The 19914-nt window shown below is 61.4% G+C and overlaps 2 protein-coding genes across 2 annotated transcripts; one reads left to right on the forward strand and one right to left on the reverse strand.

The window, feature by feature from the left end:
• Positions 1-6743: 6743 nt before the first annotated feature.
• On the forward strand, positions 6744-16263 carry MFSD12 (major facilitator superfamily domain containing 12). Its single transcript, XM_075998243.1, has 10 exons — positions 6744-7180; positions 11274-11484; positions 12646-12790; positions 12882-13061; positions 13376-13468; positions 13558-13650; positions 14175-14345; positions 14427-14521; positions 15540-15670; positions 15774-16263. The coding sequence occupies exons 1-10, from the start codon at positions 6883-6885 to the stop codon at positions 15794-15796; spliced, it is 1440 nt and encodes a 479-aa protein (XP_075854358.1). The 5' UTR covers positions 6744-6882; the 3' UTR covers positions 15797-16263.
• Positions 16264-16359: 96 nt separating this feature from the next.
• On the reverse strand, positions 16360-19395 carry TEKTIP1 (tektin bundle interacting protein 1). Its single transcript, XM_012769322.3, has 4 exons — positions 18519-19395; positions 16888-17126; positions 16681-16806; positions 16360-16560 (listed from the first exon to the last, which is right to left on the reverse strand). Exons 1-4 carry the CDS (start codon positions 19259-19261, stop codon positions 16382-16384), a joined length of 1287 nt encoding a protein of 428 aa, XP_012624776.3. The 5' UTR covers positions 19262-19395; the 3' UTR covers positions 16360-16381.
• Between the last annotated feature and the right edge of the window lie 519 nt (positions 19396-19914).

The raw sequence follows: 19914 nt of genomic DNA on the forward strand, positions 1-19914 counted from the left end.
CCTCAAACTCCTGGGCTCAAGCAATACTGCTGCCTCAGCCTCCCGAGTAGCTGGGACTACAGGCATGCGCCACCATGCCCGGCTAATTTTTTCTATATATATATTAGTTGACCAATTAATTTCTTTCTCTTTTATTTTTGTCATTATAAGAATCATCTGTTTTATTTATTTTACGTAGTAATGATTTAAATTGAATATATTTGGGCACACAGATACTTGACATGGAAAGTTGTTGTATCAGAATGGGCATCAGAAAAATAGCAACTCATCTTACACATAATAACTAGAAATTATTATTCTGTCTGATCATTTAAGTGTTACAAATCCTGAGAATGTTAGACACTGAACAAATTAGGTACTACTTTATAATTAAATTTCGCTTGGAAATAATTCTTTAGAAAATGTTTCAAGGTGTAAATCACCCATGTATTAAACATGAATCTTTCATATTATACAAAGAGTTTAAACAAACATATCAATTGTAGTTTGGTGGCTCTTAGAAAGCTGTCGGTCAGGTTCAAGGACACACTGTTCCACAGTTTCCCTTAAGTTAGGGTTTTCCATTGCAGTCGCCACTCGCTGTTTATCATTTATCTGTTTATTGATGTCCTTCTGTCCAGTGGGTTCCTTCAGAAATGTAGATTTCCAACTTGTGTTTAAACGGTAAACACACCGCTGAAGCTTAACTTTTTTTTTTTTTTTTTTTTGAGACAGAGTCTCACTCTGTTGCCCAGGCTAGAGTGAGTGCCGTGGCGTCAGCCTAGCTCACAGCAACCTCCAACTCCTAGGCTCAAGCGATCCTCCTGCCTCAGCCTCCCGAGTAGCTGGGACTACAGGCATGCGCCACCATGCCCGGCTAATTTTTTATATACATATCAGTTGGCCAATTAATTTCTTTCTATTTATAGTAGAGACGGGGTCTCGCTCTCGCTCAGGCTGGTTTTGAACTCCTGACCTTGAGCAATCCGCCCGCCTCGGCCTCCCAGAGAGCTAGGATTACAGGCGTGAGCCACCGCGCCCGGCCTGAAGCTTAACTTTTAAGCACAGCCCAATAAGAGTCGCCAAAGAGCAGTGAGGCACTGTTGGCCTAAACGTGCTAATAACCAGACCGTCTTCCTCATTTATCTCCTGAACCTCCACGCAACTTTCCATTACCACTTCCAGTTCCTCCAGAGTACTGGGCTTTTCTGGGTCACGGATAGTTGGAATCACATCATAAATCTCTAGCGCTTTCTCTTCCATGATCCGGGGCTGCCGGGCAGCTCCCCGATCAGAGAAGCTCCATCCTCGCGCTCCGCCATCCCTGGCGACTGTCCCACCCACGCCACCATCTCTCAGCAGCCGGTCTCCAATTTCTTTCTATTTATAGTAGAGACGGGGTCTCGCTCTTGCTCAGGCTGGTTTTGAACTCCTGACCTTGAGCGATCCGCCCGCCTCGGCCTCCCAGAGTGCTAGGATTACAGGCGTGAGCCACCGCGCCCGGCCTATTTTATTTTATTTTATTCTATTTTTGAGACAGAGTCTCACTGTGTCACTTGGGTGACAGTGCAATGGCTTCATCATTATCACAGCTCATTGCAACCTCAAACTCCTGGACACAAGCGATCCTCCCGCCTTGGCCTCCCAGAGTGTGGGGTTACAGGTGTGGGCCACCGTGCCCAGCCTGTCACATCACTTTTCCTACACACGTGCGCGCACACACGCACACACACTTATTGGTTAGCTAGGGCTGCAATAAGAAAGATTCTTTCTTTTTTTTTTTTTTTTTTTGAGACAGAGTCTCACTTTGTTGCCCGGGCTAGAGTGAGTGCCGTGGCGTCAGCCTAGCTCACAGCAACCTCAAACTCCTGGGCTCAAGCGATCCTCCTGCCTCAGCCTCCCGAGTAGCTGGGACTACAGGCATGCGCCACCATGCCCGGCTAATTTTTTTTTGTATATATATTTTTAGTTGTCCAATTAATTTCTTTCTATTTTTAGTAGAGACAGGGTCTTGCTCAGGCTGGTTTTGAACTCCTGACCTTGAGCAATCCGCCCGCCTCGGCCTCCCAGAGTGCTAGGATTACAGGCGTGAGCCACCGCGCCCGGCCCAGAAAGATTATTTCTTAAAAATAAGAAATAATCTACTCTGCCACAGACTGAGGAGCTTAAACATTGCAAATTTATTCTTCCTCAGTTGAGGAGGCCGGAAGTCTGAGATCAAGGTGTGGGCAGGACAGCAACCTTGGCGTCCCTCAGTGGGTAGAAGGATCGCCCAGGTCTCTGCCTCCGTGCTGCCATGACGCTGTCCCTGTGGGTGTCTGTGTCCAAACTTCCCCTTTGTATAAACACTACCGGGCACTTTGGATCAGGGCCTGCCCTAATGACCTCATCTTAAGTAATGACGTCTATCCTGGCCCTATTTCCAAATAAGGTCACCTTCTGAGGTCCTAGGGGTCACTATAACCTATGCATTCCTGGGGGGCATAACTGCACCCACAGCACACGCACACGCACATATATGTGTGCGATGTGTCTATTCCCATAAAAACGTGAGGTCCTGTTTTGCTGGTTGTTATGCCACTGCCCAAGCGCAGCAAGCATCAGCCCACAGCCCGCTCCGTTCAGGAGATAACGTTCCTCATGTAAAGCGTCCTCATGTAAAGGCACGCAGTGACGCTGTGTAACATTCCTTAGTGCGACTGTGCTACCCTCTGCTTAACGAGTCCAGCTGATGTGTTAAAAATATATATTGTGGCCTTTTCAATACTACACTCTTCCAGTCCCTGTTATGAATGTCCCTGACTTAGCCGTCCTGAGCCCGTGGGCAGGGTACACTGCTTGGAAAGGAAGACACAAAATTTCTCCCAGTTAATTTTTTATTTTTTTTTAGAGACGGGCTCTCACAATGTTGCTCGGGCTGGTTGCGATCTCCCAGCTTCAAGCGATCCTCCCGCCTTGGCCTCCCAAAGTGCTGGGATTACAGGCATGAGCCACGGCACCTGGCCTCCCATTTAAATTTCTTTTTGTTTTTTTGGGTTTTTTTTGAGACACAGTCTCACTCTGTTGCCCGGGCTAGAGTGCTGTGGTGTCAGCCTAGTTCACAGCAATCTCCAACTGCTGGGCTCAAGCGATCCTCCTGCCTCAGCCTCCAGAGTAGCTGGGACTACAGGCATGCGCCACCATGCCCGGCTAATTTTTTCTGTATATTTTTTTAGTTGACCAATTAATTTCTTTCTATTTTTAGCAGAGACGGGAGTCTCACTGTTGCTCAGGCTGGTTTCGAACTCCTGACCTTGAGCAATCCACCCACCTCGGCCTCCCAGAGTGCTAGGGTTACAGGCATGAGCCACCCTCTGTGGCCTCATTAAAATTTTTAATGGCTATTTATCAACATGGGGTGGTTCCACTTTTCTCCAGCACCCAGGGAGGATCAGGGTGCGATTGTTTCTCTGAGGACCGGACAATTCCCAGCCCTCCTCGGGCTTCACAGCTGGAGCAGCCCCTGGCCCTGGGGCTGCGGGAACACAGGGCTGTTGGGACAGGGGTCCCAGTCCCCTGAGGAGGTACACCCACTGCTGCTGCACCCTCAGGAACTCATGGAGACAATGCAGACCCCCAGCTGCCTGACCTGGGCAGTTGACTAAAACTCTATGCCTCAGTTTCCCCCACTGTTAAGTGGGATAATTGTTGTGTGTGCCAGTAGAAGGTTGTTGTAAGGATTTCACAAATTCAGGTTGTATACAAGGCTCAGAAGGGGGCCTGGCCAGTCCATGCTATATAGCTAGTATTGTCTGTGAAGAATCAAATACCTGTTACAGAGAATGTTCTAGCTCAGTGGTTCTCACCTGGGGCCAATTCAATCCCCCCCAGCGGGACACTTGTCTAGGAGTATTTTTCTTTCTTTTTGTTTTTGAAACAAGGCCTAGCTCTGTCACCCAAGCTGGAGTGCAGTGCCATCATCACAGCTCACTGCAGCCTCCAACTCCTGGGCTCAAGCGATCCTCCCACCTTAGCCTCCCAGAGTGCTGGGATTACATGCGCGAGCCACCGTGCCGATCCTACTAGAAATGTTTTTTCATTGTCAGGACTAGGGCATACTATTAGCATGTACTGGGTTAAGGCCAGACGTCGTGCACCACCAAACACCCTTTTGTCTCCAGGTACCCTATTTGACAGCACTACCCTCACCCCCATTGTACAGAGAGGGAAACTGAGGTTTAGTGGTTTGCCTGTGACTGCCTGGATTTGATCGGGGCTGTGGCCACCCCCAGCCAGGCCACAGCTACTGTCAGATCTAAGTAAGTTTCCATGGAGCCCTGAGAACCCTAGTGCCCTGTCCTGCCCCAACCAGCGGACAGGGACAGAGGAGATGAAAGGGAGCCTCCCTGGCTGACACCCACCCCCACTGCACCCTGAGGCTGGAAAGGGGCCACCAGGACATCTGATCTGCAGCCACGGGACAGGGGACGCTGGCCTGGCGTCGGGGGCAGCGGGGGACGCTCTGGGGACATCAAAGACTGTCAGAATCTCTTCTGCCCCCAAGCCTGTCTGTCCTTCCGTCTGTCCTGCCCCCCAGGGCTAGGACATTCATCTCTCCTTGCTTCCTGGCATCCTTCGCTCTAAATGGGGACTTCTCTGATCTTCACCCCCAAACCCAACCCCCCTTTCTTATTGTAGCACGTGTCCCCTCCACTGTGTCCCAACCGTGCAGCTGAGGCCTGTGCCCCCCACTCCCATTGGACTTGCATCTGTTGCTGGCCCGCCCTCTCTCTCAAAACCCCACCCTGGATCCGCAGTGACCACAGGGTAAAGTCCCAACTCCTTACCTGCTGTGTAATCACCCTGCGTGGGCTGACGCCACCAGCCCAGCTCTGAGTAGGGGAGCTGGAAAGGTTCAGCTCTGTCCCCCAGCAACCCACAGCCTGGGGACCTCAGAATCTGTGGGGCCTGTTAGCAAGAGGCTGGATCCTCTGAATGAATGAATGAATGAATGAATGACACAGCTCACCACGAGGGCTGGGCCCCCAAGGTCCCAGGGTCAGGGTCAAACTTGTTCCTGTTTTCCCTCACAAAGTCCCTTGGATTTGCTCCAAGGGGCTGCAGGGATCGCTCCTGGGCTTTTTTTTTTTTTTTTTTTTTGAGACAGTCTCGATCTGTTGATCTGTTGCCAGGGCTAGAGTGCCACGCATCAGCCTAGCTCACAGCAACCTCAAACTCCTGGGCTCAAGCAAGTCTCCTGCCTCAGCCTCCCAAGTAACTGGGACTACAGGCAGGTCCCACTACACCCAGCTAATTTTCCTTATTTTTTGTAGAGACAAGGTCTCCCTCTTGCCCAGGCTGGTCTCGAACTCCTGACCTCAAGCGATCCCCCTGCTTGGGCCTCCCTAAGTGCTGGGATTATAGATGTGAGCCACTGCGCTGGGCTATAGGCTGGGTTTTTTTTTTTTTTAAGGCCACATAAGAAGAATGAGATAGGTTGGTATTTTTTAAAGTCATTTTTTTATTGCTAAAGGGGGAACACATACACAGGGAGGAAAGAATTAAGGTTCTTATCTCTTGTTATCTGTTCATCTCCCCCAAGGCAGTCTGCCCTCCTATCTCTCATCTTACCCCTCAGCTTATCTCTCTTGACCCTTTGTCGCCCTCACCCATTTTTGTGTCTCATTTTCACAAAAGAGTGTGTAGCCTGCAGCAGCAGCGTGGGGGCCCCAGTACCCCCTGGCTGCCGGCGCCTGGGGTTTATATAAAGCAAGTCTCTGTCTGTGACCAGCTTGGGTCTGGATTTCTGATTCCCTGCCTGTACTTCCACCGTGCAAGCATGGAGCGGATATTTTCTGAGCTCCTATTTCCTGGGTGAGAGTGGTGAGAGCTAACAGTCATCATATGTAACTTTTATACCCATTCCCGAGCTGGGGAGATTAAGGTCCTATGCGGTTAAGGGACTTGTCCCAAGTAGAACAGCTGGGAGGCAGCTGACCTGGATGTGGCTTTCATGATTGTGACCCCGGGCTGCCAGGCAGCAGACACCGTTCAAGGGGGTGTGGGGACCCAAGGGGAACTGCGCCCATCCCGTGGAGGAACTTGAAACCGCCCCGACGTGGAAGGGCAGATGTGGGAGGAGGAAGGTCGGGAGGGTACGGGCCTGGGACTCACACGCACCTGACTGGCTGTGCGCACCTGACTCACCGTGCGCCCCAGGGCAAGTCACGTCCCCTCCCGGGCCTGTCCCCCCCTGAAAAGTGGGAGAGAGGTTTACCTCCGCCACGTGGGGCGCTTGGCAGTCAGCGCTCGTTAAATGCAGGCTGGTATTATTATGATCATTATCCCCATTATATCGTTAATAACCAATTAGGTAGCTCTAATGCACCCTCCCCGCATTCGGTCCGGGAAGTCACGGGACCCCGAGGCCAGCTCGGACTCACACCCCCGCCCCATCCCACCCCGTCCTCCCCGGTCCGCGTTGGGACGCGGGCGGCGCGGGCCTGGAGGCAGGAGTCTGGATGGGCGGCAGCGCTGTCGCTTCTCTATCTCACCGAGCAGGCTGCGGGCGGTGGTGACGGACTCCCCACGGTCCGGGGTCCCCGGGTCTCCAAGAGTAGGGGTACCCGTGGGGCGCTAGGACCGCGCGGGCGCGCGGTGTGGAGGCCGGGCTCGCTCGCGAGGCCACGCCCCCTCTGCGGTGATTGGCTGCGGGGCCCCGGCGCGCGGCTCCGATTGGCGGAGGCGGCCGCCGCTCGCCGGGCTTTACGCCCGCCCCGCCGCGCCCCGCAGCAAAGTCCCCGCCGCGGGCTTGGCGGCTGTTCCGCGGCGCAGGGCGCGGACTCGGCGCGCGGGGCCCGGCGCGCGGCGGGGGTCACGGCCCCGCGGGGTCCCGGTGAGGAGCGTCCCCCGCGGCCCGGCGCCATGGGCCCGGGGCCCCCCGCGGCCGGAGCCGGGACCTCCCCGCGGCAGATGTCGCTGGTGGCGCGGCTCAGCTACGCAGTGGGCCACTTCCTCAACGACCTGTGCGCGTCCATGTGGTTCACCTACCTGCTGCTCTACCTGCACTCGGTGCGCGCCTACAGCTCGCGCGGCGCCGGCCTGCTGCTGCTGCTCGGCCAGGTGGCCGACGGGCTGTGCACGCCCCTCGTGGGCTACGAGGCCGACCGCGCCGCCGGCCGCTGCGCCCGCTATGGCCCGCGCAAGGCCTGGCACCTGGTCGGTAAGCGCCCGCGCCTCCCGGGACCCCATCCGTGAGCCTCCTCTGTCCCCGCGCCGCTCTGCCCGCCTGCCCGGCCCGAGTCTCCCCTCCGTCTGTCTGTCCATGGCCTGAGCCTCCCCCCTCTGTCTGTCCATGGCCCGAGTCTCCCCTCTGTCTGTCTGTCCATGGCCTGAGCCTCCCCACTCTATCTGTCTGTCCATGGCCTGAGCCTCCCCCCTCTGTCTGTCCATGGCCTGAGCCTCCCCCCTCTGTCTGTCCATGGCCCGAGTCTCCCCTCTGTCTGTCCATGGCCTGTCCCCCCTCTGTCTGTCCATGGCCCGAGTCTCCCCTCTGTCTGTCCATGGCCTGAGCCTCCCCCTCTGTCTGTCCATGGCCTGAGCCTCCCCCCTCTGTCTGTCCATGGCCTGAGCCTCCCCCCTCTGTCTGTCTGTCCATGGCCTGAGCCTCCCCCCTCTGTCTGTCTGTCCATGGCCTGAGCCTCCCCCCTCTGTCTGTCTGTCCATGGCCTGAGCCTCCCCCCTCTGTCTGTCTGTCCATGGCCTGAGCCTCCCCCCTCTGTCTGTCTGTCCATGGCCTGAGCCTCCCCCCTCTGTCTGTCTGTCCATGGCCTGAGCCTCCCCCCTCTGTCTGTCTGTCCATGGCCTGAGCCTCCCCCCTCTGTCTGTCTGTCCATGGCCTGAGCCTCCCCCCTCTGTCTGTCTGTCCATGGCCTGAGCCTCCCCCCTCTGTCTGTCTGTCCATGGCCTGAGCCTCCCCCCTCTGTCTGTCTGTCCATGGCCTGAGCCTCCCCCCTCTGTCTGTCTGTCCATGGCCTGAGCCTCCCCCCTCTGTCTGTCTGTCCATGGCCTGAGCCTCCCCCCTCTGTCTGTCTGTCCATGGCCTGAGCCTCCCCTCCCCCCCCTGGCTGCCCAGTGCCCCTCTACCTGCCTGACCCATGAGCCTCGCCACCTTTCTGCTTGGCAGCCCTGTGTCCTCTCTGTCTGCCTGTGGCCCTCTCCATCTGACTGTTCGAAGGACCCTTCCATGTCACTCCCCTTTGTACGAACCCTGGGGGCACGCAGAACGCTCTCTGGGTTGGGTCTGAGTGCTCAGCTGAGCCCCCAGTCCATCGGGGGTCCGTTGGGACAGCTCTGCCTGAGGGAAGGTCAGCTGCCTAGAGCCCTTCTGTCTGTCCGCCCGCCCAGAGCACCCTCGTCCATCCCCTGCCTCGCCTCAGGCCACCTGGCGCTTGGGCAGCCTGGGGGTGCTGGCCTGGGAGCTGGGAGTTGGGGGCGGCTGGGACGGCAGGGTTGGGGATCTGTCCGGCTGACCAGGGAGGGGGCGGCCCCATGTCTGGGGAGGCGCCCTATTAGAGAGGGCTGTCTGGAGGGCGGGAGGTGGGTCCCACGGGCTGGGATGATAAGCCTGCCCGGCTGTTTCCCAGTGGCACCACTCCCCCCCTGGGCCCGGAGATTAGCCCCTCCGCCATGTTCCTGGCCACCTTCAGGGGCATGTGTCCGTCTGGGAGCCACCAGGGGTGGGCTGGAGCCTCCATGCCCTGGGGAGCCACAGCTGAGGGCAGAGGTTTGACACAGTCCCTCGTGAGAGACATTTTTTGCAAGATGAGCAGATCTCCGGGTGGCCTGAGGGCGGCTGGGATTGCAACAGCCACCGACTGGGGGCTGGACTTCCAGGTTCCCGAGGCTGCCCCGGCGTCACTGTGGCAGACTGTGGCAGACTGGCAGGTGAACAGGGGTCCCTTGCTCTCTGACTGACAGATTGTCTGCAGAGCTGAGCCCAGGGTCTCAAAGGCAACTTGGATTCTAATCGTGGGGCAAACTCGCTGTGAGCCAAACGGGAGCATTCCGGGCAGGGGAGCCCCCTGCGCCCGAGGCCCTGGCAGAGGGCACTGCATGTGCAGAGGCCCTGGGGCGCCACTTGCCAGCTCTGCGCCTCCCGGCCTGACTGTGTGCTCCTTCCAGAGGCGCAGGCCTGAGGTTTGAGGAGGGTCCCACCGGACCCCAGCAGAGGTTAGGGCGGGAGAAGAGCTGGGGGCAACTTTGTAAATAAAGGACTGTGCCCAAACCGGACACCAAGGCGTCCACCTCAGCCCTTCCCCACCTCGGGATGGACACGGGGGAGGCCCCAGGAGGGTGTTTTGGGCTAGGAAGCTGGGGTGACCCCTCTTGACGTTTGATAAGGTGACTCGAGTGGTGGTCACCATGGCGACGGTGCCCACTTCTCTTTTTCACCCTCAAGTTCGTGGATGGACTCGCTCCGTCCCTTAACGAACCCTTGGGGCTCCCTCTTGTAACCTGGAGAGGAACCTCAGCCACCATGGGCGCCTGTGGGCTGGGGCAGATGGTAAGACTGGGGTCCCTGCCAGGAAGAGGGAATATTAACTTTGGGGTTTTGAAGGGTGAGTAGGAGTGTGTGCATGGGTGGTATTCCAAGTAGTGGAAACGGCTGTGGAAAGGCATCAACTGCCTTGGTCTGGAAGCTGCTGAGGCAGGAAGTGGCTCAGAGCGGTAGGAGTTCTGGAACTCCGAATCTTCATACTTTACCCCTGAGGCAGGAATTTGCATGACTCCTGTTTTCTGGAAATAAGGCCCAGGAAGACAAAGCCACTTGGCCAAGGTCCCCCAGCCAGGCAGCCTGGCCCCAACAATGGTTAACCCAGCTTGGTCAGCAGGCAGGTGGAGCCAGCCAGGGAGGGACATTCTCCTGACTAGAGTCCACAGTGCGTGACCCCCGCCCCGCCCCGGGGGGCCTCCAGGCCCCCAGGAATCTTCCCACAACCCTCTGGGGCACCAGTTCCAGAGAACTGGCCAGGGTGGGTTTGCTTTCATTTCCCGATCCCGAGGGCGGGCCCGGGTCGCGGGGGATGAGGTCACCTCCGGAGCCTGCAGGAAGGAAGCCCAGCTGCTGGCACCGCACAGGCCCCTCCAGGCTCTGGGTTGGGAGGTGCAGGGCGCAGCCGGCTGGATTCTCCACGCCAGCACACTCCGCGGGCCTCAGTTTCCCCACCTGGAAAACCCGGATTATAACACCCACCCTTCCAGGCTGTAGATTGAGGGCACCAGTGCCGTTCTTCATTCATCCAATAGACAGTGATGCGCCAGGGTCCCTGCTAGGCGCTGGGGACATGCGGAGGGACCTCTTACCCACCCCCCGGAGCCTGCTGTCTGGTCAGGGAAGCAGGCGGGAAACACGCAGACAGACCTCGGGATTCCCAGGGGTGCCGACGGCTGTGTAGTAGAGAGAGTGGAGCCCAGGACAGAGTGTCCCGGGCCTGGAGGGGACCGCTGGTGACTGGGCCAGTCAGGGAGGGTTTCTCTGAGGAGGTGACATTTAAGCACAAACCTGAAAGAAATGAAGGACTGAACCAGACAGAGGGCACAGCCCGTGCAAAGGCCCTGGGGCAGGACCGCGCCTGGCATGCTGGAGGCGCAGGGGGGAGGCCCATGTGGAGCAGAGGGAGGAGGGGACGGGGCAGGTTGTGCAGGGCCGCAGGGAGAACCCTGCATTCATTCCGAGGTACTGGGGTTTTTTCTGAGCACGTACACGGGAAGAGTGTGGCACACAGCAGGTCTTGGAAGGTGGCAGGCTCTAGTTTCTAAACTCTGTCCCCAGGGGACAGGACACCCCAGTATTCCAGGGAGAGGCCCTGTTAGGAGCTGATGGGGACAGCAGGGCTTGGGGAGGGAGCCCTGACGACTCCCGTGGGACACTCAGGCCTCCTGCCGCGAGGACAGGGAAGCCGTGTCTGGACATAGGCCCCGTGGCGGGCGGTTCCCCGGGAACCCGCTGCGCCCTTCTCACCTGCCGCCGGCCTCGGTCACTGTGTCAGTCACCTGCCTTCACCAAGGGGCAGCCCGGGAGCCCCAGGCTGGCAGGGAGGGGCCCATTCCTGCCCCTTCCCACTCCCCTGCCTCAGTTTCCCCATCTGACTGGTGGGTGGAGGCCTGGCCCCATCTATCCTGCTTGGCTGTGTGACCTGAGAGATACCCCAGATCTTTCTGCCTTGGTTTCCCCCTTTGCCACAAGGGGCCACGTGCCTGGGAGCTCTGGGCAGGTGCGGACGCCCGTGACGTGTCCCCCGCCCCGTCCACAGGCACCGTCTGTGTCCTGCTGTCCTTCCCCTTCATCTTCAGCCCGTGCCTGGGCTGCGGCGCGGCCACGCCCGAGTGGGCCGCGCTGCTCTACTACGGGCCGTTCATCGTGGTCTTCCAGTTCGGCTGGGCCGCCACGCAGATCTCCCACCTGAGCCTCATCCCGGAGCTCGTCACCAACGACCACGAGAAGGTGGAGCTCACGGCGCTCAGGTAGCCCCCAGCGGGCCCTCTGCCCGGCTGGCACCGGTGTACGGCGCTGTCTCAGCCGGGCAAGGTGGCTCACGCCTGTGACCCCAGCGCTCCGGGAGGCCGGGGCGGGAGGATCACTGGAGGCCGGGGCCCCCCACTGACCAAGGACTGACATTGCACAGGCAGAATTTCCTCCCCTCGCCACAGAGCGCTGCCACCAGCTGGCGGGGACTTCCTGCCCCCAGGGGGAGGGAACTGGGCAGGGCGTGCCCCTTGGGGCCATCTGAGAATTCTGCCCGCCGCAGGCAGGTACGGCTGGCACCTGGCTTACCTGCCATCGTGCCCGAGGCGCTAGAGGAGGCTGTCCCGGCTGTGACGATAAGAACGTTTATTGAGCGCTTGCTGTGTGCCAGCCGTCGTTCTAGCCCCTTGACACGAATCCACTTCTTTAACTCTCACCGTGCGCCAGGGCGGGGCGGCGGGAACCGCTGTCCCCTTTGTACTCCAGAGGCGGAGACGTGGCCCAGGCCGGGTTGGGTGGCATCGTCATCGGGCCTGTTCCGTCTCCAGACCAGCCTGTCCACCCTGGCCGCCTCCCCGCCCCGCCTCTGAGTTCCTCCTTGTGCCCACGACACAGATTGCCCAAGGCCCAGGGCTCCGAGCGCCCTGCTGACTGGGGCCGACATGGCAGCACCTTGCCAGTGACCTCCTGGCATGCTTATGTGGCCTCTGGAGATGGCATTGTTCCTGCTTTCAGAAAGGGAAACTGAGTCCTGGTGAAAGCCGGAGGCTCCCCCCCCCCCACACACCGCCCCAGCTAAGCAGGGCTGCAGGCCTAGACGCTTCTAGACCAGGACCCGGGAGCCAAGAATTCTAGAATCCGGGTTTCCGGGCATCTGGGCACTCAGTTTCGGGGTTGCAGCCTGGATTCTGCCCTGGGCAGATGGGAGGCCGCGCAGAGTGGAGTTGCAGGCCAGAGCTGCACGTCGTGGGGTCACGTGCGGGCTGGGGAGACTGAGGCCAGCAGGCGCTTCCCTGAGGTCACCCAACGTGTTGGTGGCTGAAATCACCTCTTAGCTAGGGGTCCCCCGCATGCTGCAAAGTGCCCTGAAGGTGTGGCCCCTGGGAGGAAGCAGCCCGAGGTCCGAGGCTGCCCTGCTGAGGCCGTGCCCGCCCTGCCAGGTACGCCTTCACCGTGGTGGCCAACATCGCGGTCTACGGCGCCGCCTGGCTCCTGCTGCACCTGCAGGGCTCCTCGCAAGTGGGGCCGGCCCAGGACCTCAGTGTCAGCGACCAGCTGGGGATGCAGGACGTGCCGGTGTTCCGGGTGAGCTGGGGCCCGGGTGGGCCCCCCCAGAGCCCTAGCCCCCAGGGCTGGGCCGGAGAGCTGCCACTGACGGGCTCCTCGGGGTCCCCAGAACCTGTCCCTGTTAGTGGTGGGCGTCGGAGCCGTCTTCTCGCTGCTGTTCCACCTGGGCACCCGGGAGAGGCGCCGGCCACGGCTGGAGGAGCCGGATGAGCACAGCCCCCTGTTGGCCCCTGGGGCCCGGCCCCTGCTGCTCTGGAGACACTGGCTTCGGGAGCCGGCTTTTTATCAGGTACGTCAAGAGGGCGTGGAGGGGCCGGGAGTGGACACCTCTCTCCCTGGCCCGGACCTTTACTCTGCGGGGCCACAGCGTCCAGAGAGCAGGCAGAGTTGGCAGATGGCACACGTAGCCCCTGCTCCACCCCACACCCGGGCAGGCATTGCTAGTCAATCGCCGCTCTCTTCCCGCCTGACCACCTGGGCAGTCACTACCAATGGAGCAGGCACCAGCTGCAGGGGCCTCGCCCAGGCCCTGGTGCCCCCTGCTGGCCGGAGTGTAGAAGGACCACCGGACCCCCACCCGTCCCTCTGTCCATCTGCCCACAGGTGGGTGCGCTGTACATGTCCACGAGGCTCATCGTGAACCTGTCCCAGACCTACATGGCCATGTACCTCACCTACTCCCTCCACCTGCCCAAGGTGAGCTGGGCGGGGCGGGGGACAGAGACGGGACGGCCCCGCAGCCGTGAGCCACGCCTGAATCGCCAGTGCTGCCTCTGCCCCGACAGAGGTTCATCGCGACCATCCCCTTGGTGATGTACCTCAGCGGTTTCTTCTCGTCCTTCCTCATGAAGCCGGTCAACAAGCGTATCGGCAGGAATGTGAGCGTGGGGACAGTGGGGGAGGGCGGGACGGTGGGCCGGGGGCGCCTTGCAGCAGCCCCAGCAACTCGGCTTCCAGCCCGGGAGGGTTCCGGGCCTGCGCGTTCTCACCTCGTGGCTGCCCCGGGTCTGAGACCAGCGGTTCCAGAATCCCAGCTTCCGAGTATCTTGGGTTCTCCGACTCTTGGGGCTGCAGAGCTCTGGAACTTTCTGTCCAGCCTGCATGGCTGCGATTCTCTTCATCGTAACCGACTTGCACTCAGACATACGTGGCCACCTGCCTCGCGGCTGCGCTGCACAGAGAGCACAGCCCTAGGGTGTCATCCCCGCAGAGCTCCCAGCCCCTCTGGGTTTCAGAGTCTCCCCCTTGGCCAAGGTCAGAGCTGGGCTCCTTAGGAACCGTGCTACTCAGGCCCCCATTGCTGGGGTGGGGGTAGGGGCGGCGGATCGAAGAGCAGAGAGGGCAAGTGCCGGGCACTCCCGAGCCCGTGGGTCTGATGCCCGGCCGGGCTTCTGCCCCGCAGCTGACCTACTTCACGGGCCTCCTGGTGATCCTGGCCTTCGCGGCCTGGGTGGCGCTGGCGGACGTGCTGGGCGCGGCCGTGTACGCGGCGGCCGTGCTGCTGGGTGCCGGCTGTGCCACCATCCTCGTCACCTCGCTGGCCATGACGGCCGACCTCATCGGCCCCCACACGGTAGGGCTGGAGGGCAGGGCAGGGCTGGGGGAGGCTGGGGACCGCCGGGGCCATGACACCCACCACCTGCTTGTCCCCCAGCACAGCGGAGCCTTCGTGTACGGCGCCATGAGCTTCTCGGATAAGGTGGCCAACGGGCTGGCGGTCATGGCCGTGCAGAGCCTGCACCCCTGTCCGTGAGTGCCGCTCATTCATTCGTTCATTCGTTCGTTCCGTGAGCACCTGCTGAGTGCTCTAGGTCACGGACATAAGACACCTGCTCTTGTGGGACTCAGGCCAGAGACGTCTCATTTCTTACTTTGGGCGCTTTGTTTATTCATTCAACAAACACTGCATCCGAGGACACAGCCTGCAGGTGTACTTGGGAAGCACGAGCGGGCCCGGCTGGGGGGAGTCCAGAGTCCGTGATGCGCAGATCCGCAGAGCATTGGGGTCCGGACACAGATGGTTCTAGACCACCAAGTTCGAGCCTGTAGAGGCCCAGGAGCCGGGAACCCAAGCTGGCCTGGTCCCCCGTGCTCATGGAGCTGGGGGCAAAGCCACGTTAATAATCACAGGCGTAAATGTGTAATCGAGACTGGTGGTGAGAGGTGTCGGGTGAACACTTGGAGAGGCCTGGCTGGTCAGAGCAGGAAGCCAGGGAGGGCTTCCCTGAGGAGGTGACGTTGGACCCGAGGCCCTGAGGATGTTAGGCAGTTGTAGGCCAGTGGGGAGGGACAGCTGTGCAAAGGTCCCAGGGCAGGACGTGCCTGGTGTGTTGGAGGCGCAGCGAGGAGGCCCACAGCGCTGGAGCAGAGTGGGGAGGGGAGAGAAGGGGGAGGGGAGGGGACAGGGCAGGTCGCGCATGGCCCACTGGGCCCTAGGGAGAACTTGGGCTTTGATCCCAAGGGAGGTGGGAGCCATGGAGGGCTGTGGGCAGAGGAGGGCTGGGCCCTGACTCAGGTGCTCACAGGTGCCCTCTGGTGGCTGCTGTGGGGAGGAGACGGGGCCCAGGGCAGGAGGGACTGGGCTGGTGGGGGGTGGGGGGAGGGGTGAGAGGAGGTGGATTGGGGCAGACACTGGAGGCAGAGCCAGGCCACGGGGGTTGGGTGTGGGAGGGAGTCGGGGGCAACTTCTCTGGCCCGAAGGCGGGCTGGAGCGCCCTGGGTGGGAGGGGAGGGAGGGGCGTCCACTCAGCCGTCCCTCCTGCCCCAGCTCGGAGCTCTGCTGCGAGGCCTGCGTGGGCTTCTACCACTGGGTGATGGTGGCCGTGACCGGCGGCGTGGGCGTGGCCGCGACCCTGTCTCTCTGCAGCCTCCTCATCTGGCCCATCCGCCTGCGCAGCTGTGAGTCACGGGCCGCTCCCTGCCCCCCGAAACCAGCCCAGCGTGGTGGGGATGGCCGGGCCAGCCCCACCCCCCTGACGCTGTCCTCGTGCCCCCATTGCAGGGGACCCTGGCGACCAGTCCTGATGCCCCACAGACTCCTGCACCGACGCAAGTGACCCACATTTCTGCACAGTGACGTCCCGCCTGAGGCTCCAGGAGAAACCCCCCAACTTCTGGCTTCTCCTTGTCTGGCACTGGGGGTGCAGGCCGGGCCTGTCGGGGGGACCTAGCGACTGATCCTTGGACTTCCAGGGACTGTGGGGTCCCCAGGTTTGGGGGTGACCCAACCCCAACTCTTCCATTCCCAGCCCCCTGGAGGACTTGGGGTGCCCCTCTGTAGATCAGAGGCAGGAGGCGTGAGGGTCCCAGTGGGGCTGAGGGCTGCCTTGAGCTTAGCCCCAGTTCACCCCCACTTCCATCCTGGGGGTCTCCGGACACTACCAGGGCCCCCGGGGACGGTGCTGTGACCCAAGCCTGCCAGGAGCCCCGGGCGGGCAGGCTCCGCGGCAGTGAATAAAGATAGGGCGTGGCCCAGCTCCTGCCTGTCCCCATCCTGGCCTTCGCTCCCCTGGGCGCGGTTGGCGACCCCTCTACCCGGGTGTCCGGCCGCCCAGCGCCCACCCGTCCCCGGACTCGGGCAGCACGGGTGGAGGGGCAGCGCGATCTTTATCAGAGGGTGGGTGTGTAGACGAGCGGGGGCCGCTGGCGGGTGGAGGGACAGTAGGGTTCCAGGTCCCAGTGGCGGTAGCTCTGGTTGGTGTAGCGCGGTCGCTGGGGCGCCGACAGGTGGGGCACGTAGTCAGACCCCCGCCAGAGCGGCTCCTCCTGGTACCGGTTCCTGTTGAGCACTGTGGGCCGGGAGTGGGTCACCGCCAGCCCCAGCCTCGAGGGCCACCGGGCCTCCCCCCCCCAGAGCCTGCCCCCAACCGGGCCTCGGGGACAGGGTCCCGCCCCGCGCCCCGCCTCACCGAACTCCTTCCCGCGGGTGGGCCTGTCCTTCCACAGCGCGGTGCCCCACCGCGTGCTCGGCGTCGTGTACTGGGCGGGGACCACGGGGTCGTAGCAGGCCATCTCCCGCAGGTGCTGCGCGTAGGCTGCGGGGGTGGGGGGTGGGCGGTCACGTCTGGGCCTGTCCCCACCAGGGCCTGGCGCCCGGGGCGGGGGCCCGCACTCACCTGGGGCCAAGCCGCGCTCCCGGTGCTGGTAGCAGCCATGCCAGCGGCCGTAGGCTTCACGGTGCGGGCTGTCCAGGGCCCGGGGCAGGTTGTACCATGCCTCGCGGGGGTCCGAGTTGGTCAGGCCCGTGTACCACGGCTGGCCGGCCGCGTCCCGTCCCATGGGTGTGTACTTCCAGCGCGTCGCCTGCTTGATGGCTGGAGCCCAGCGGGGTCCCTCCTGGGACAGGTAGTCATCGCTGAGGGCCGGGGTGGGGCAGAGAGTGAGCTGTGGCCCTTTCCCCCGTGCCCCCCGGGCGTCTAGAACGGGTGTTCCGAGCCCTCCGCCACATACCAGACCCACTTGCTGCGCCTGTCCCTCAGCATGGGACCCTCCCCCGGGCTGGCAGAGGGAGAGGGGCCGACTCCCCTCCTCCCTGCACGTCCGCCCCAGCCACCTGAGACCGGTCCCCTCGGAGCTTTCCTTGCCTGGAGACCAGACACCAGGGAGGGGAGGGCCGAGGTCGGGGACTCTGGCCACTCCTGGGGCCCAAAGCCCTATCCAGCCTCCAAGACTCCCCGGCCTGGGGTACACCGGAGAGAGGGTCTCGGCTGGGGTGTGGGAGGGCTGGGGCTGTGTGGCCCGAGGACACAGCGGTCCCAGCGCAGCTCACATTAAAGAAAAAACGTAGTGGCTGCACAGCGAGTGCCTGTCAGGCCTCTGGTGTCAGAACCTGTCCTAGGCCGAGAACACTGGGAGGGCTGCCTGGAGGAGGCAGCAGGTGGCACACATAGGCCCTGGAGCAGCAGGGGATGGCTTAGGACACAGACTAAGGACTGGAACCTGCAGCAGAGAGGAACATGGAGATGCGCTCACGGCAAAAGTCGAGCCTCAGCCAGGCACCACTTAACTAAAACTAAACCAGAGACGAAGCTCGAAGATGCTGGTAGCCTTTGGCCTCGTGAGCTGGCTCCTGGGAAACGTCCCCAGCAAGTCGCCCCAGGAGCAAGGCTGTCCCGGCAGGGCTGGGCACAAAGTGGTTTCCTCCAAGGCCTGGCTCGGGGTCGTCTATGCGGGAGTTTGGATCAATCATGAAAGCCCAAGTCACGCGTCCTAGGGGATGTGGCATCAGTGTGGTTGACCGTGGGACCTGTGCCAGGGGCCTGGCATGCACGTGGGTTCCCACGTGAAAGGGGCAAAGGGGGCTGCGAGGTCATCTGGGACACCCCACCCTTTCGAAATGACCATTTCTGAATTGCAAGTTGCACGTGTCTGCGAAGTAACAGACGACGAAAACGGGTTCCCCGTGCCTGGCCGCCAGCCCCCGAGCAGGGGAGCCCACGCTTTGCTTTCTGGTTTCTCCCGATCCTGCCAGGCACAGGTGGGGCCCGTGTGCCCTCCTGTGACGTGGGCAGCTCCGCACCTGCTGTGGGCTTTCGCTTCCTTCCGGCCCTATCCCTGCCTGGTGTCCCTGGACACTTGATTTGTCCTCAGTTTTCCCCCAGGTCGGGTTCACAGTGAACATCCGCTGGCTTTAGGGCCTTGCTGTGGCCTCGGGCCGGGGGCCGGAGGGTGCCAGTAGTGAGCCTTGAATGACACCAACACCAGAGAGGGGGCAGGGCCAGGCAGGCCCAGGTGCGCCAGGACTCACCCGTACAGAGGGGCTGGGAAGTCCAATTCGAGGGTCCCAGAGGGGACATAGGGCCGGGCAGCCTTCCGCCTCAGGGTCTGCATGTCTGCCTCTGTGTCCCTGAGGGCTCCCGCCAGGAAGGCCTCTGGGCCCATTGTTGACAGTGACAAAGGCCACTCAGTGTCCTGGCAACCACCTGGCCCCTCCCTCTCCCTCCTCCCCACTGCAGGCAGAGGGGAGGTCTGGAGAGCTGCTCCTGGCACTTGACAACTGGGATGGCACGGCGAGGGTGGGGCTTGTGGCCATGGGTCCCCAGTTCCTCGCACCCCTCGTCTGGGGCTCAGCTCCCTCCGCACATCCTCACGGCATGGGGGAGGGGACTCAGACTCAATCTCCCCACACCGCTGTCCTAGGGAAGGCAGTGTCCCTGCCAGGACCCTCCTCCTCGCCCCACACCCACCGGCCATCTCCGTTCCTGGCAAACCCGGAGCCGGAGCGTGTCCGTGAGCATGCGCAGCACGGCCCACGCCGGCTCCTCCACACGCTGAGCGTCGCTCGGCCACGGAAAGGGACGAGGCCTGACGCAGGCCACAGCGTGGAGGGACCTTGAGGACATCGTGCTCAGTGAGAGACGCCAGACACAGAAGGACACACAGTGTGAGACTCCGTTTATGTGAAACGTCCAGAACAGGCAGAGCCGCAGAGACGGGACGTGGACTCGTGGTCACCAGGGGCTGGGGAGGGCATGGGGAGTGACTGCTCATGGGGACGGGGCTTCCTTTTGGGATGAGAATGTTTGGAATTAATGGTGGCTGCACAACATCAAGGTACTAAATGCTGCCGAACTTTTTCCTCTGAGATGGTACGCTGTATGTTAGTGTATTTTACCACAATAAAAAAATGTAAACAAAACAAAAGCCAACGCCCCCTCTGCCTTGGGTCCCCCGTCCTACCCGCGTGGGTCCCCACACAGCAGAGCCTGCGCTGCCTGTCCCCGCACACCGCCAGGGCTCCACGGGCCCCGCCCTCCCCGCCTCCGCACGTGCTGCACCTCGCCCAGGTGCGCCAGTCCTCCGCCCTCGCTCCGAGTCAGGCTGGTGCTGAGCCCTGACGAACGCCGCCCTTCCCCAGGGCTCCTGTCCCCATGTCCCCCATCCACACACTTCCTGATGACCGTCTCTGTCCTGGGACTGCTCGTGCACCTCACCAGGAGGGGAGGCCCAGCTGCAGGTCCCCTCGCCCCTCCTTGGTGCGGCCAAGACCCAGCCCCGAGACCGCGTGGGGTCCCCGGGCTGCCAGGCCCGCCCCCGGCCCCCACCCCTCGTCCACCCCCACTTTAAACCATCCCTCTCTGCCCTCAGCCCCGGACCCTGCAGGGCCTACGAGGTCCCCCTCCTGGCTCTGCTGAGCTGCGGTC

The sequence above is a fragment of the Microcebus murinus genome, chromosome 27, assembly GCF_040939455.1.
Source record: "Microcebus murinus isolate Inina chromosome 27, M.murinus_Inina_mat1.0, whole genome shotgun sequence".
Lineage (NCBI taxonomy): Eukaryota > Metazoa > Chordata > Mammalia > Primates > Cheirogaleidae > Microcebus > Microcebus murinus.